Source organism: Colius striatus, chromosome 13, assembly GCF_028858725.1.
Source record: "Colius striatus isolate bColStr4 chromosome 13, bColStr4.1.hap1, whole genome shotgun sequence".
Classification (NCBI taxonomy): Eukaryota; Metazoa; Chordata; class Aves; order Coliiformes; family Coliidae; genus Colius; species Colius striatus.
This window is the reverse complement of record NC_084771.1, coordinates 12,626,677-12,644,254: the sequence shown is the minus strand read 5'-3', so window position 1 is coordinate 12,644,254 and position 17,578 is coordinate 12,626,677. Positions and strand designations below refer to the sequence as shown.

At 38.1% G+C, this 17,578-nt stretch overlaps 1 protein-coding gene across 7 annotated transcripts in view; it reads left to right on the top strand.

Moving 5' to 3' along the window:
- Positions 1–17,313, top strand: part of KLHL13 (kelch like family member 13) — an 81,342-nt gene extending 64,029 nt beyond the window's left edge. For all 7 annotated transcript variants that reach the window (XM_062006718.1, XM_062006717.1, XM_062006716.1 and 4 more), the window contains 3 exons: positions 5,375–6,170; positions 13,709–13,822; positions 15,769–17,313. In XM_062006718.1, coding sequence (XP_061862702.1) covers positions 5,375–6,170; positions 13,709–13,822; positions 15,769–16,256 — 1,398 coding nt within the window. In that variant the 3' untranslated portion in view covers positions 16,257–17,313. The remainder of the gene's footprint in view (positions 1–5,374; positions 6,171–13,708; positions 13,823–15,768) is intronic.
- Positions 17,314–17,578: the final 265 nt, after the last annotated feature.

Genomic DNA, 17,578 nt, shown 5'->3' with positions numbered 1-17,578 from the left:
ATTCTGCGTGAATTATAATACTATTTGGAATTCATCTTTCTGGTAGTCTGTAATGAGAAATAAAGAAACTGGTGTTCCCATTGCTGCTCAGAGTACAGACTCAGAATTGTGACCTCCCTAATGAAGTCATGTACTGGGATTTATGTAAACAGGAGGACTCCAGGCTGCAAATAACAGCAATCTATTTCATAGAGAAGGTGTTTGAGGCTTTTAGGTTCTGTAACACTACTATTTTGCTTTTGATTTTGGCTTCTTTGCTAAATGGCCAGTTGTCAAAAAATGTTGCAATAATGTTTCATTAATCTTAACACTTTTAAATCCTTCACCACCTATTTTATGTTGCTTAGGTCTTTTTAACTTCCAGAATGGTGCAGTCTGTCTCTCCAGAGTTGACATTGGTATAAATGCCAACTTGGAATAAGGTCCTGGTGTTCTTTTAAATGGAGGATTTGGAATTGCCTCCCTTTGATGGGAGGGGAGTCCCAGGGACAGCATGTTGCTATTTCCCCTTTCTGGGTAGAGCAGCTGCTTGTTTATTTTGTTTTCTTAGGGAAAGAGCTTCTTTCACCTTAAATTGTATTATTCAGAAGAATTTTTTTGTAGCTTAAAATGCTTGTGTTCTGAAAGTTCCTTAGCTTGCAATGTTGACTCAGTCACTGGTTTGGTTCAAGTAAGAAATGTCTTGTTTGATACCACATTTTGAAAGAATCAGGAGGACAACTCATTCTCTTAATTTTATTGATTCTCGTTCCTGAAATACTTGCATTTAAACCGATCTCTAAACGCTTTCATTTATACCGATACGTAATCTCATTGACTGTGTCACTCTAGAGGAAATACAAAACTGAGTCTGTGCTGTTAGCCTAGTTATGTTCTCAGCATCTGTGTATGAATACTTTTTGAATTAACTTATTTTTTAACTTACTGGAACAGGAACAAGACTTGGTGAACAAATGGGTTGGGTTTTTTATTCTTTTTTAATTACTGTATATTAGCTTTACAGAGATTGCTCCTGTTTTGCTAGTATCACTTCATTTTTGAAGGACCATTTTTGTATTGAGATTTCTGGACAAGTCTTGAGCTTATTTCTACAGAAATTAGCTGTCTGAACTTGGCATCTGAGAGCTGATGTAACTGTTCCCAGACAAATACTTAATTATGTTTCAGTTGTCTAGGGAGTCCATTATTAAGGAGATTATAGAAGCCCGTTTATGTAAAGCATAATGTAACTGTGTTATTTTGTAAGTGTTGGAAATATTTACAAAGAAAAGCATAAACATAAGGTAACAGCTTAATTTGTGTAAAAAAAAAAACAAAACAACCCAAACAGTGAGACCTTCAAAGAATAGTATATAACTGACTTGTAAGTGCTCTTTTATTTATTCTACTTTTACACTCCTGTCAAGTAACTCCTTGCTCACTAGTCTTTGTTCTGCAGCCTAATAGACTCCCAGAGAAATGCTGGAATACTTCCTAAGACATTTTCAGTCTTACTTTTAATATTGTTTTTAAATATTTACAGCTATACTATAGACTAGGACTACTCTCAGGTTCACATCTAAATAAGCCATAATATAATTAAAATGAGTAAAAACGCCACGGAAGTGTTTTCAGAGTAGTAAGTGCTAGAGACCACACAATAATATTTTAGCAAAAGTAGCTGCAGTGTACAAAATGGAGAAATAGGAGAAAACTATCAAAGTAAATTACAGCACTCAGGGGAAAATCACAGGGTAATGGGGAAGGGGATGTTTTACTCTAATTAAAGAAAACAGTCTGAAACATTGTAAATTAACGTCTTGACTCTGCCTTTTATATAGCTACTTAGGAGAATTTTATTCCTTCTATAATTGGGCTTTACATTTTGGTAACAATTAGCAAATTGTCCAATATTGAAGACTCAAGATTTGGAAGTTTGTCTTGTCACAAGAACTTGGTTAACTGAGGGTGGAACAAGATGGTCTCAGTTTTGTGGGAATGTGGGATCTAACACCAGGAATGTCTCTGCCAGAGACTAGAAATCAACCCTTTCTAATGTGTGGCTATGATTAGTTCTGTTTCTGAGGGTGGTCAGATTTCTGTGCTGTTATTTCTGGTCCCACAGAAAAATTGAGAATTTCAAGAGAAGGTAAGCTCTTTTAGACTTAGATGCTTTGAAACAGTGTCAGGTACTTCAGTGTCTAACAGTGACCGAAACAAAAAAAGTAAGTTATACTCTCAAATGTTTTGTGATACTGGGCCTGAGGACTTGGTTTTCTTGGCATGTTACTTTTCCTGAGTTGCTTTCCAAGGCTCTCATGCTTGCAGTCATTTTACTTTGTGTCTAGTTTTGTAGTATTTTATAGTAAATTAAGTTTTTACTTGGCAAAACTTTACTTGGGAAGTAATTACTTCAAAATTTTAAGGAATTAAGTCAGCTGCTTTCTCAAAGTACCTTGGCTCCTGCTTTGGTTTTTCAGGCTGTGATAAATACTGTGCTGTGCTTGACCTTTCTTTTTTGAAAAGCTTTTTAGTATTTTCTGGAACTTTGGCTTCTGCTTTGTAATGAGCAATTACGAGTAATATGAATAAGCAGCTCTGCTCAGCAGTTGAAGCCCAGGTGAAATAGGGTTTATTTAAAATTCCAAACTTCTTATGAAGCTGCTGAGGTGTTTGACTGGTTATGGCTTTTACCTCTTTCTGTGTGACTATCTTTACTAGTTACTGGATTCACTGTACAGCCAGTCTTGTTACTTCATCTGTTATTTCCATTTCTCCCATTTACTTAAGGGAGATTTCCAGAAGTAGCAGTTCTTTGTTTGTTGATGAGCTCCTAATGGACTGACTTCTGTAAAGAACCATTCCTATGCCTCTTATAAGTACCATAGCATGTCAAACACTTGAGTTCCTTAAGTGTTTAAGTAGCATTAGTATACTGTAACACTGTCCAATTTTGAATATTTAAGTACAAATAACTTGCATTTCATTCTGTAGATTTTTTTTTTTTGGATTAGGACTCAAGAATGTCTAGAGTATATCTTTTAATGACATAAAATCTGTGCAATATAATTTAGCCTGCCACATTGATTGTTATCTTAGAACTCAGTAAGATTGTAATTGTATTTCTGCCAAGGAAAGTAACCTTTAAGAATATATTTTATATGGTACTCTGATTTGAGCTGAGTGGTAGAATTTATTAGTGAGCCAAACAAAGAGCCCAATGTCATAAACATAGCATGGAATGCTTGCAGTCATAGTATGGAACCTGCTTTAGCCAGGGGGGTTGGACTAGATGATCTCTAAAAGTCCCTTCCAACCCCCACCATTCTGTGATTCTATGATTCTACATACAATTCCAGTGGATTTATTAAAGCAGTGTAGGGTAAACTTTGTGAGAATTACAGAGTGACTGGAAACTACTGATGTCATGTCCATCAGTTACTAACAGTGTGTCATGTGTCAATAAATTTCTCAAATGTAAGCAGTCCAGGGTTGTATTCAATTGCATAGGTTTATGGTGTAACATAGTCATGATAATACATCAACTCATTGCTTGCTGGGAGTTTGGTGACTGCTATGCATTCTGCAGTAGATCTAGATACATCATTGCATCCTGCACAGCATGTATTAGTGGTACAGAACATGAACCTTTTTTTTTTTTTGCTTTGATCTTTCAACTTCATGCATGTCTTTTCTGTATGCAGTGATATCCTTCTTTGTTTACCTTGATATGAAGGAAATGCAGCAAGTCTGTAGTTTGATGCCAGCAAACGTATTCCAAAGTAGTTTTAAAATAACTATATAGGAAGAGTTCAGATTGTGGCATACTGGAAGTCAATTCAATGATTTTCTATGGCTTTATTTTTATTAGACATCTCAAAAGACATTTTCAAAGTAAAAATGTCCCATTTCATTTACTTGACACACACTCATCTTACAGATAGGACCTGATTACAATATTAGTGTTTTTGAGATGTAGAATTAAAACTGGAACCTTTGACTATATGAAGGCGTTTGAGGGTATGTGAATGAAGACTGTAGATGACTGCAGATCTTAACTGTAGGGCAAGTTAGGTCGGTTTTTAATGAATTTTTAGAATCTCCTATCCCCATACTCATTAGGCTTTTGAATTGTCTAGTATTAAACAGCAGTGATCAGATTGAGTTATCTAGTATTAAAATCTTCTAATCTCTGTCATGACCAGAAGGTCATTTGAAGGTTTTTGAATTCTTAGGCTGCAATCAGGTCATTGTCCTCAATCTTTATAATCTTTTTAAAAATAACCATGAGATTCAGAAGCTTAAATTCTACTGGCATTACAAATATAATGAGAATCACCAACTTGTGGACGTTGTCAATGTTGAGTAGGACTGACATGCACAGCGACGAAAAAGCTTGAAATAGAATAAGGATTGAATGCAAAAAAGCTGCAATTCTCAGCAAGAAGCATTTGAAAATTGTCTTGCTTGGTATAAATGTCATAGAGCTTGCTGAAATGTATTGGCTGGGTTCACTGGAGACCTCCTTTATCCTTGCCATTCTTCTGCCTACCTCTGACTTGGATCCCAAGTGACTTCAGAGATTTGGGAGCCAAAGATACAAGAAAATTAGATACTGCAACAGTGTAAAGGAGATGATTACCAAGATATGGCCACTCAAGTATTGAATTAAAGTGTAATCCATACTGCTGAAGTATTTAATGTGCTGGGTATTTCCAGGACAAATCCTCCTAGGCTCATTGTTTTTAACAAATACAGATAGGAAAAATAAAATTACTAGCTTTGTCCTGCCTTTGACATGTATTTAGTTTTGAAGGTATTCTGTAAGAGCACCACTGAAGATCTATTGTTGTTCCTTTCTAAGGAATGGATTCATAGCATTGAACACTGTAAATAAATTGTCTCAAATATGTGGCATGTGAGAGGTATCTGTGCCATTCTCTTTGGCTGCATGATGACAACACAATTTTCATAATGGTAGAAAATGTCTAATGATGAGTCCTACTTTTGCATTTTTCTCTGTAACCTTGGGCTTTTCCTCTCTCAACAGTATTTTCCACGTCTTTCTCACAAACATGTTTGCCCAGCTTTTCAGAGATGAAGTGCTTATGATTGCTGTGTAACGTCATTGTATAATGTATTTGACATAATTAATATATGCCATCTGCTTGTTACTCGTCTCATTTCTTTCTTCAAAGTGAGGAATATGTTGGGTCTCTCCTTGCAGTCATGAATATATACATCGCATTGAATATTTATTGGCTCGTGTAAATCACCTTGAGAGTTGGGAAATGATGAAGAATTGCTGAATCTATAGTATTCATTGAATTCTACGTTATCACTTAGACACCAAATTAAGAAAGTGTTTTGATTCCTCTTTCTGTTTACTTAATAGGTTTCTTTGGAAAACTGTGTTGAGGTTGGGCGAATTGCCAACACGTACAATCTCACAGAAGTGGATAAGTATGTTAATAATTTCATCCTGAAGAACTTCCCTGCGTTATTAAGTACTGGTGAATTTGTGAAACTCCCTTTTGAACGTCTTGCCTTTGTGCTTTCAAGTAATAGCCTTAAGCACTGCACTGAACTTGAACTCTTCAAGGCAGCTTGTCGCTGGTTGCGCTATGAGGAGCCTCGGATGGAGTACGCTGCCAAGCTAATGAAGAACATCAGGTTTCCGCTGATGACGCCCCAGGATCTTATTAACTATGTTCAGACAGTAGACTTCATGAGAACTGACAACACCTGTGTAAACTTGCTTTTGGAAGCTAGCAATTACCAAATGATGCCATACATGCAACCCGTTATGCAGTCGGAGAGGACTGCCATTCGGTCGGACAGTACTCACTTGGTGACGTTGGGGGGAGTGCTGAGGCAGCAGCTGGTTGTGAGCAAGGAGTTACGGATGTACGACGAGAAAGCCCACGAATGGAAATCCTTAGCTCCCATGGATGCACCCAGGTACCAGCACGGCATCGCCGTGATCGGAAACTTTCTTTACGTAGTTGGGGGCCAGAGCAATTACGACACGAAAGGAAAGACGGCGGTTGACACGGTGTTTAGGTTTGATCCTCGCTACAACAAGTGGATGCAAGTTGCATCTTTAAATGAGAAACGCACCTTCTTCCACCTAAGTGCCCTCAAAGGACATTTGTATGCAGTCGGTGGTCGAAATGCAGCGGGTGAGCTAGGTGAGTGCCTCTCCTGGAGCGTGGCTTCTTGCCTTGCTTTTTAGGCCTTGAAAGACTGTGCTGCCCTGTGAATGGGTAGAGAGGAAACAAGTTGAAGTTGTTGGCATATAGCTTCTTTCTGGAAGTAATGCAAATGCATAGAGAATTTTTATCTGCATAGCATTTGCAGTTAATTTTAGAAGGACTTCCACCAAGACATTTCCAAATAACATGTGTCTTGTATATTGATGCACAATATCCAGTATTTTCACCATCATCAAACACAGAGCAAGCCTGTGTATCTACCTGTGTGTGTGTGTGTGTGTCTGTATGTATATAAGTGCAAATATATTAAACAAAATTACTTAAGCTGAGAAACCAAAGCCACTCTTTTCACTCTTAAGGGATACACAGCTCTCTAACTGGAACTCACTGTTGAGGGTTGAAATGAAGGTTGCATTTTAAGAAATACAAATTTTCTGGAATGGTAGTTTTGAACTAGTCCTTTTGGGTTTTGGTTTCTTTAAGAGTGCTAATGACTGAATGGTTTAACTCTCTCATAGAGCAGTGAGATGCAGATCTTCTGACATTCTGGACTTTTTCATTACTAAAAATGTTATCCTTTGCCTGTGACCTTGTGACTACATAGTTAACTTATATTAATGACACTGTCTTGCTGCCTCCTCTTTCTTTGGTGCTTTTTTTGTCAAGTAAAATGAATTGTCATTTGCAAGTGGGGAGAGAAAAAGATCAGTTTCAGGGAAAAATGCTTAGAAGCAAAGAGTAAATACTTGGTAACTTCTAATTTAACAAAAGGCTGTAGAGGATGGCCCATATTAATACACTGCATTTTCCAAAGCCATAATAGTTTGCATTTGCAGTCAAATCTGGGAGTGTACACTCAGTTGTAAATTTGTGTTTTAAAAATGAAATGTTACAGTGATTATGCTAGGAATTTTAGCATAATATGGTATTTAAGCCAGGTGTAACATTTCATTATTTGACTTGCTACTTCCAGCCCAGTGACCTGCTCTAGATGGTCCTGCTCTGGCAGGGGGCTCGGACTAGGTGATCTTTCAAGGTTCCTTCCAACCCTTAAGATTCTGTGTCTGTCAAGTCTTTGTGACACTCTCTTGTTAAGACTTGTTTTTTAAGAATGCACTGCTATCCCAAGTGCAGTGAGAAACATGCTTAATTGTATCAATACAAATCCTAATTTGTGCTTCAGCTTCTGTGATTTTAATTAATGCCTCCTAGTCGTTCCCATCCATGCTTTGTTTCATGATCACATTGCAAACTTTGTTTAGTACATTTATACAGTACATTGCTTCCACTACGCAAAGTGGGGCTGTTTTTTCTACAAGTTTAAAATGCATTCTAATATTTTGATGAAACAAGACATTTAAAAATGCCTCCTACTTCCAAAAGACATGGGAAACTGTTTGCAATAACTTGTTTTCCCTAGACAGCCATTTTGTGAATCGGATCCTGAGGTTTTCGGGTTCTGTTACATCTCACTTTACCTGAAAAGACATTCTAAAAGCAAGCTAATACCCTGTGAAAGACCAAATGTACAAGCTAACATGTATTGATCTTTATCTTGAGTATCAGAAAACCTGACCTTCACTGAGCTGTTTTTGAATGTTGTGAATTAATAGCAGATAATCAGATTTCTATCCTTGTGTACTGTACCATTCAAACAGAGCAGTGTTATAAGAATGTCAGTGAAAAAATATCAAGCCTAACAAAATCAATATGGAATAAGTGTCACTAAGCCAGTGCAACCTGTGTGTAAAGCAGGCCTTAAGTGCAGTGTTTCTCTTAAATTAGATCAAGCAGTGTTGTTCTGCTGACCTCAACTCTTCTGCAGATTTAATTAAAATACAAAACCTATCACCTGTCTAAAATTCTCCAGTAAAGATATCATTAAATGCTGCAACCGTCTCTATACAGGCCTGAAAAATGTCATTTGGATCATTCTGCAGGAAGAGCACTCCATAGATGGTAAATGCTGTAGCTGTCTGATGCTTTTATTTGGGACTTCAGTTTCTTTTCTTGTTAATTGTGAGGCAAGTCACTTTTCATTTTCATGTTTCTTTCATAAACCTTGACAGCCAAAAGATGAAATCCAGCTTAAACTTCCCTTTCTCTTCAGATGAGAAAAACACTCAGACTTTTCATAGAAGAGAAGGTCAAATAGGTGTTGGACAGGTATTAAAGAAGTTGCCCTTGGGTTCAAAGTAACTTCAGTCTGTCATTAGAGAGGAAAAATTCCCGAAGCTTGAAGTCAGCTTTGTGGAAAATCAGCTCTTACAGACAAGGGCTCAAGGATTAATGTTACTAAAATTAATTTCTTGATTATTTTTTCTCCTGATATTCCCTGGAAAGAATAAAAGTGATATTCTTTTGAGACTCACTCTATCAAGCCTTCCCAAAACAATTTTCAGCTGTCTAATCTTCTGTCTGTAAGTACTATTTTCTACCTCAGTAGTATGTGCTTTAACAGTAATAAACAGCAGCTGTTTTACCAGCACGTGCCACTGAGAAGTTGGTTCCTTGGTAAGGATGAGTGAATTTGCAGATATGTGGTATGTTCATTGGAATGTGGTAAATGTCTTTGGAACATGCTGAATTCTGAAATTATGATTCAATTTTTTCAACCCTGTGACAATTCAGGGCTCTGTAGAAGTGTACACTACTCCTAGAAGGATTGTACCTAATTCTGGTTGGTTCTTTTTAAGTGTCAAAGCAGGCACTTGCCCAAGGTATTCCCAGGAGGCGGGGAGAGCAACACTCAGGCAGGAGGAGGAGACCAGCCTGGAGAAGGCAGGTGTTCAAAGGGCAATACAGTACTTTTGGGGAAAGGAGACAAAGGGAAAACCAGGTGTGGTTTGCAGAGAATACTCATGAAGCAGAGCTCATCTGTAATTTCCAGGTGTGCTGCTGTGCAAGAGCACTGGATTGCTGTTTTCTCAAACCAGTCGATGTTTGTAGCTCTGTCAGAGTTCAGTTGTGGTGCTTATGGAAGAAGCTTTGCCTTTAAGTCTTTGAAAACTTGTGCCATTGGGTGCTTTCCATGTACTTCAGACTCTGCTGTTGATGGGACTTGTGTGGAGTTGGAGGGTTTTTTTATATATGGGCTCTTTCTAAGCACTTTAGGGGATGATGAGTTGTGACTAAACCACAGACTCATTGATGCCTTCATCATCATGCTGTAATAAAGACAGAAAACTTTTATTCCGGGGCAGAACAGTTACATGTTCTTCTGACCCCCTGTCCAACAAATGGGAAGGCATTTATTTTCCAGGTGCCTTCTGTGATACTTAACCCTCAATTCAAACAACTCCTTATCTAAAAAATTCTTTTGTGACTCTGTATAATATATACCTTTTTTAAATGTTGATTATTGGGAAGAAAAATATTCATAATTGCCAAGTTTGACTGTTTGCTATCTGTGTAGCACTGTGAATATTGAACCAAAGTGAAACTGGAGGACCTCTTGCATAGAAGCTTATTTTGAAGTGGCTCCTTGCTATGCTAGGGCCAATATTACTTAGGGCTCTGTTGAATTTAACCAAGTCAACTTCGAATTCTACAGAAGCAAGCTGTATTATACAAATCACATAACAAAATGAAGATCCTGGGGCTTGGAACATCACACAGAGTTGCTGAGTGCTGCTGTAATAAGGCACATTAGAAGCTACTGACAGAGAATTGGTAAATATCTGTATACTCCTCAAATAGCATCACAGATGGCACTATAAAATGAGCGCAGACTGAGCATCCCTTGGGACTACCAAAGCTTTGTGTCTTTTTGAGATTGCTTAATTCTATTAAAATGAGGTCTGTGTTCCCTGGGTTATGGTAGTGAACAGATCAGAAGTTCCACTGTTAAACATAAATAAAGCCCGATTTGAGTCATTCATGCTATTGGGCACTGATGGACTGATAGATCTTTTGAGTGTTTTTTGAACTGTTCTCTGTCTGGAGATGATGTATAGAACATCCTGATGCCTCTCTTACATTGACAAGCACCTTTAATAGCTGTAATTTTGAACGTTTTTTCCTTTTCAGTGCAGAGGGAGATCTTGTTAAGAGAGAAAAGTTGGCGTGACCTTGCAAGGAAACAGGGAAACAGCTACACACAAGACCCAAACAGATCAGTAGGGCTTTTTTTTCAATTGGGAAATAATTAGCTTTGTTTGAGCATAGCAGATTTGAGATTGAGTTGGAATGATTTTCCTGAAGTACTGTCAAACAGTACTTTAAGTTTTCTGGTGATGTTTGAGAAGATTTTGAAACCACATCATCTTGGAGTCAACAGCATGTTTTCTCAGATAGCTAATGTCTCTACAATGTGATGATAGTGATAGCAGTAATGTATACAGATTTCTGCATGTCTTCTCCTTGCTAAAGTGATCTTTTGGCTATGGTTCTCTCTTAAACGGAATCCATAGTGCAGAGTGAGATAAACAGTTGTCCAGCACTGAGTGTTGCATTAATCTGGTTGCTGCTGGCTTTGCGATTGCTCTGCACATACTCTGCTCTTCCTGTCCTTACAGTGTGTTTGAAATTTCAATTCTTCACCTCAGCACAGAGTGGAAGCACTATTGCAAAGAAGGTGCCCTTGTTTTTGTGAAAGCAAGTAGGATGATGATTTTGGTGCAGTATAGCAGTGAACAGCAGGTTGGAAGGGTCTGCTGGCAGGGTAGAACTGGGACAGCTATAATTACTTGCACGTCAAATCCAGTTTTCTCTACTCTTGAAATTTCTGCACATCTTTGTTTTCTTCTGATTGCTAAATAGAGCAGAGTAGAAAGGAACTTTCTTTTAGAGAAAAGAGTCTTGGAATGGATGAGTACATTTATACCAGAGAGAGCATGGGGTTTATATAGGGATTGGACAAATACTGTGTGTGATTTCAAGATGGCAGTGCATAGAAATATAACTCATGGATTTAATTTCAGATGTAGTTTGTAGAATCAGTTCTTTGTGACTATACCTTTATACGGGCAAGAGAGTGTCTCCAACATTCACTGACTTCATTGCTAACTCCTTGATGGATATACAAAGTCTGTAGGATGTAAAGAAAACCCAACCAAAGTAGATGATGTTTTTTACTTCATTACAAAAAAATCCCAACAAACCTAAAACATCAAGCCTGACTTCAAGAATTTTCATTGCAGAAGAATGCTTGAATGCCTTTTCTTACCTTTCATCATGCAGACTTTTTATCTCCCTATACACATGTGTTATTTGAAAGGCAGCTGAAGGCCCATCGAGAAGGGCTGGGTTAAGAAATGTGGTAAGAAGATGGCTAGATTGTAGTAAAAGTCGTTCAGTGAAGAGCTGATCTCTTAGAGAAGACTTAGGAACTTGTCCATATTGGGCAGGTTTTTAAAATCATGAACTTGATATGTCAGCAGTAGTGTATAGACATACTGCAGGGACTTTGCATCAGATTTGTGTTTTTTTTCTCCATCATCCCAAGCCATGAGAAGGATGGTGTAACTGGGAGTCCCTGGGCAAGGCACTTTTACAGAACCAGGACCAGTTCAGCCTTCTATAACTGTTTTTAACGAAATTAATAATGTCATACCTACCAGTCAAGGTGTATAATTTGTTTTGAATCATATGTTTTGCCTTAAATAATGAATGTAACGTTCTGGACAGACACTTCTCTATGTTTCTTACATTTCATCTTCTTGGCGAGGAGATGCTGAAGCGAGATGAGAATGAACTAGTTGTCAAACAGTAACTAGTATCTTCTATTTTCAGTGTGTCTACTCAAGATATTAATTGCATGGAATTACGAGATACCATCCTGTTTTGCAGCAGTAAGGAGGTTGTGCCTTTTACAGTAGCTGAAAGATAATTCAGAAGGTCACTTTAATGTGCTCTTTGTGAAATTTTTCCATGACTAGGGATTTTGTTTTAGTGGTAGTCTGAGACTGTTGCTATACTTTACTCTTCCAAATGCTGGAGGAGGATTTTTTTAAAAGGCATTATGGAGTTAGGATGAGGTACCTTATAGTCACTATATGAGTGTTACTGATTGTACTGTATGGGCCTGGCCACTACTGCTAATTGTGTAGGCTTCTGCTAGCACTAACGAGTTTCTGCCTTTAAAATGGAAATTTCACATACTTTTAAATTTTTCCGCCTCCTTCAGTTAGGTGTAATCATGGACTGCCATCATTATCCTTGATTCTATAGAATTGGTTCAGATTTTCTACCCTTGATTAACTAAGAAGCTTGTTCTAGAGTGTGTAAATGTCCTTTTCAAAGATGGAGTTTTGTACACATAGTTCATAAACATCTCTCTTCAGAGATTAAGCATTGTATAAAAAGGAATAGAATCTGATTCTTAATTATTTAAAATTAGGTTTAATTTGTCTTTAAGATAACATGATTATTGATAATTGCTTTGTGCATTGTAAGGTCACTGTATTGCAGGGTTTTTCACGGTCTCTTGCCCCGCTGGTCATATTGTACTATTTAAGCTGCCAATCTCTACAGCTTGCTCAGCACCATTATTAAGTCTGTTTTCTATTCTCAGTGCTTATGGCATAGCCCTTTTCCTACAACCCTGTATGTCTTCCATCCCACTTGAAAGAGAGATTTCCTTCCCAGAAGTGCTTTCTGCAAGGATGCTTGGGCTCTGGGTTTCTTTTTAACTTAGTACTAACCTTTGCAGTTTCTGATTTGATAAATCCTTTGATAATTTTGACATTCTAGTTCACAAAGAACCCCACACAAATGGAGCCGTATCAACACAGGCACTGCTTCTCTCCATTCAAGACACAAGAAGAAATATTCAGTACATTGAATTTTGATAAATATTTCAACTTATATTTTGGTGAAACTTGGCCTTTGGAAACTGTTTGAATGAGTAACTTGCATATGCTGTATGTTGCTGTGCAAATACTTCTTAATAAAACATTGCAAGCCAATAGGGGATTAGTCAACAGCTGCTGTGCCCTTTTGAGGACTTTAGTAGGACCATTTCAGTGCAGAATACCAAGAAGAAAATCTAGCCTGATTCTTCTGCAGGGGTGGGACGTTGCTGAAGACATGGATCTGTTCTGGTCGCCAAAAGTATTGGTCCTCTTTGAGATAGTTTTAAAGCTTATTCCCTGTATCTCTACAGCAGACACTGAAGGGTATTGTATGAGAGGAAAGGGCAGGAAAGCTGAATTCACCCAGCCTCCTTACCATTTTCTCTGATGTCCCACAGCTGTACCTCTGGCAGGGTTCATGAGCCAGGGCAGGCTGTGTCATGCAGGCATGTATGTCAAGCAGGAATGAGACAAGTGGAAGGCAAGAATGCAAGAGGAGTTTTTATCTTCCTTTTTGTTCCTCTGGGATGAAGCTTGAAATTTTTCTATTTTGTCTTTTGACATAATGCTCAGTAATTCCCTTGACACTTTCTCAGCTGAACAATGTCTCTCATTGAAACTACCTCTGTTTATGAATATATTACTGCCACTGTGACTGTACTCAAAACCAAACTGCCATGCTAGCTCCAACATTTTAATATTCTCCTTTGTTTTCAACAGCCACTGTGGAATGTTACAATCCCAGAATGAACGAATGGAGTTATGTCGCAAAAATGAATGAACCCCACTATGGTCACGCTGGAACCGTATATGGGGGATTAATGTATATTTCAGGTAAATATTTCCTATACTCATATCACCTCTGTGAAAGCATTACTTATCTGACTTGTATTTCAGTGAGAGACTATAAAAACTAGTCTGTGGTTGCAGTAGGTTTGCCGTGGTGTGAGCAGTGATGCAGTGTCATACAAAGCCAGTCAGATAGCACACATATACTGCAGAGTCTGAGAAAATTGTTTTAGATAACATTGTGCATTTATAGTAAATGATAGCCCTGAATTCCAATGCAGTCATTCAATTTAACTGGCGTAATCCATTTTTTTTCTGTGGCTACAGCACACGGATATCTTCATATAGCAATAACTATTAAACACATCCACTTTGATACATCTTATAAAGCATTGGAAATTTTAATACTTGAAAGAACACCTGCCCTTGCTGAGCTAACAGAAGAGAAATTAACATTTCTGTGTTAATCACAGTGCACAAATGATGCCTGTACTTTCAGTGGGCTTTCATTTGTAATATGCTCAGGCCTGTACGTCACCGAGGTTATTGTTTCATTCCATTGTTTTCCAAACCAGGGGCAATAGGTTTTCTGAAAAGGGGATATCTGCTCAGTTTTTAAAGCAGATGCAATCTGTCTGTCAGTGATCTGTATGGAAACCACAGACACATGTATATTTTCTTACTGGATCCTTGTAAGCACCGAGCAGAAATACAGGGCAGATGTGGGCCAAAGTTGCTTAGCTGTGAAGAAATGTCAGGGAGATGGAGCAAGGTGATCCTCAGGGGTATTTGGAAGCAGGAGGCCTTGTGCCAGTAGACTAGGAAGGATTTATTGTGAAATTTACTGTAAGGTACAGCTTTTTCTTTAAGTCCATTAGGCCAGCTTCTAATCTTTGTGCTGATTTTGTACTTCGCTGGCTATTTTGCCTGTTTCACTGCAGGTAGAACATGTATATGCTCCCTGCTATTTATTTTTTTCACGTAGCTGCTCTGTATTTCCCTCAGATTTTTCTTCTCCTTCTGTTTTCTTGGATATCCCCATGAGTCTAGACATTTCTGGAGTTGAAAATGTGAGGATTGGTTCCTTTATCATTAAAGCTTCTTCTCTCAGGCAGGCTCCCAGCACTGACACTACTATGGCTGTCATTAAAAGTCTCAGAGCTGGACACTCCTGCTATTTTTTCTATATTTAATTCTGACTGGCCAACTGAAGAATTAAGTAATAATCCAAGTGTGATAATTCAGTGTTAAATGATTAGCCCAGCAGGAGACTGTTCAGTAGCAGTGTGTTCTCTGCATCTTTTTTAGCACCTCAGATATAGTTGTATGAGGTCTTAAACCCTAGCTAATAAGCCTACAGTGTCTGAAATTGGTGTGACCGCTTTTTGGCCTGCCTAGTGACCTTGCAGAAAAGTGTGGGACATTTCATCCACTGATGGGAAATTGTCCTGTGATTTCCCCTGAAGTGTCTCCAACTGCTTTTTCAGAGAACCATGAAGGTGATAAATACAGAGAGAATCATTGTCATCTATTAATAGAAGAATATTTGAAATCTGTGTCTTCTCTCCTTCAACTCAAGCTGAAAAAAGTTTTCTGAAGAAAATTCTGCTATATGATTAGGAGCAGTTAAAACACAGTAATATAGTATCAGAATTTGAAAGAGAAATGGATTCCTCTTTTCTTGGTGGAGAGAAACAAAACTGGCAAACTGGGCAAATGTAAGCAAAGAAATAGTTTTACCAAAATGAAGCGTAGGTAACAATGTTATGTTCTTTTAATCTTCCAGTAACTAATGAGACATGGCTTCTTTCTGTGTTCACATTTAAAGGAACAAGGTACATCTGAAATGTCATTTGAAACATGCTACATATGTGATAGTAGTCTAATGGGAAAGACTTTAATGAAACCTCAACTCATTCATGAAAATGTATGTTAGTTACTTATTGCTTATTATAGTGAAATCTGCTCTAACATGTGTTTTATTTCTCTAGGGGGCATTACCCATGACACTTTTCAAAAGGAACTTATGTGTTTTGACCCTGACACAGACAAATGGACTCAGAAAGCCCCGATGACGACAGTCAGAGGTCTGCATTGCATGTGTACTGTAGGAGACAAGCTCTATGTTATTGGTGGAAATCACTTTAGAGGAACAAGTGATTATGATGATGTTCTAAGCTGTGAATATTACTCACCAACTCTAGACCAGTGGACTCCAATTGCTGCCATGTTACGTGGGCAAAGTGATGTTGGGGTTGCTGTCTTTGAAAATAAAATCTATGTTGTTGGAGGATATTCTTGGAATAATCGGTGCATGGTGGAAATAGTTCAGAAGTATGATCCGGAAAAAGACGAGTGGCATAAAGTGTTTGACCTTCCGGAATCACTCGGTGGCATTCGAGCCTGCACTCTCACTGTTTTCCCACCGGAGGACAACACAGGGTCACCGTCTAGAGAATCTCCTCTGTCAGCACCTTAGAAACATCCCTTGACTTATGATGTTGTAGTAAGACCTTTGCACTGCATCATGGAGTCTGTTCTTTTTCTCAGTAGTTTCTGTTAGGCTTAGCCTACGGCATTTCCTACGATTACTGGAAAACAAAGAGACTTTGACATTATTCGTGCTGTTTGTTTGGCCTAGAATGTTTGTCAAGTGGTTAACAAAAAAAAAGATGTACTCACCTGAGCCAAATGTTTAACAAATGAGAAGATAATTGTCTATAAAAATGTATGAACTAGGTACGTTATTAATGTTGTGTATTGGGCGTGAGGTACCTTATAGCTTACATTTGGAAACCCAACGAGTCAGATTTGAAGGCTTTGTATTGAACACGTTCTTTCACTAAATTTCAGAGTTGAAATCCTTTTTCCTTTCATTTTTGATCGCTGATTACAAGGGGAGGTAGACCACATCAATGTGAACTATGACAGAAGGTTGCCAAGGGGCCTGAGCTACCTCCCTCTTTTCACAGAGTACTTTTGACATATCTGTTTTACCCACCTGACTTTGTGGGTGCTTTCAGAGCATACCAAGTTTCATAGGCAGAGGGGAGAAATGAAATAATTTATTAGCACTATCCAGGAAGCAGAACCTTGTAGAAGCTGGGAGTTTTTTATAACATGTCAAATGTTTTTCCTGAGTCAGTTGAGTGATGCTTCAAACAAAGGACTTTAAATGTTTGGGCTTTGTTTTTTCAGGAATTGGCTTCCCTTTGCATGGGAGCACACACTATTAACAAATGGGAATTCAGTGCAGTTGTATAGTCTGCTGTATGCCTGTACTGAATATAGGTAGATAAGGGCTAGAAACATTAACTGAAGCCACTGAATTTGACTAAATCATTCCATCAGATCAAATTTAATCTACCTTTTCTCCTTTGCTGTTGAGATAACTTGCATAATGTGTCCTCTGTATAGTCTCAGTTAATAAGGTTATTTAGCACAAGGTGCAGCTTCAGCGAGAGAGCTGCTTTTGCTCAGTGAACTTGGACTACCACATTTTACCTTCTTTTTGTTCAATAAAACTTTTAACTGCAGTTATTCAGTCTAAGCTACCTCATTAATGTATTTGGTTTTCTTCCTCTGCCTCACTGTCTCCAGGATATGCATTTCGTGTGTGTGTGTGGGTAGATTAATTTGCCAGGAAACCAGTGCAGAAGTGATCACAAATGGATGGTTTTGACCTACTTTTGAGAAGCTATTTTGATCTGTTGTGTTCATTTTATTGTTAAGGACTGACAAAAGAACAAACTGTCTTGATTTAGTTTTTTCCACCCCTGCCTTGGAGAACTACTGCTTATA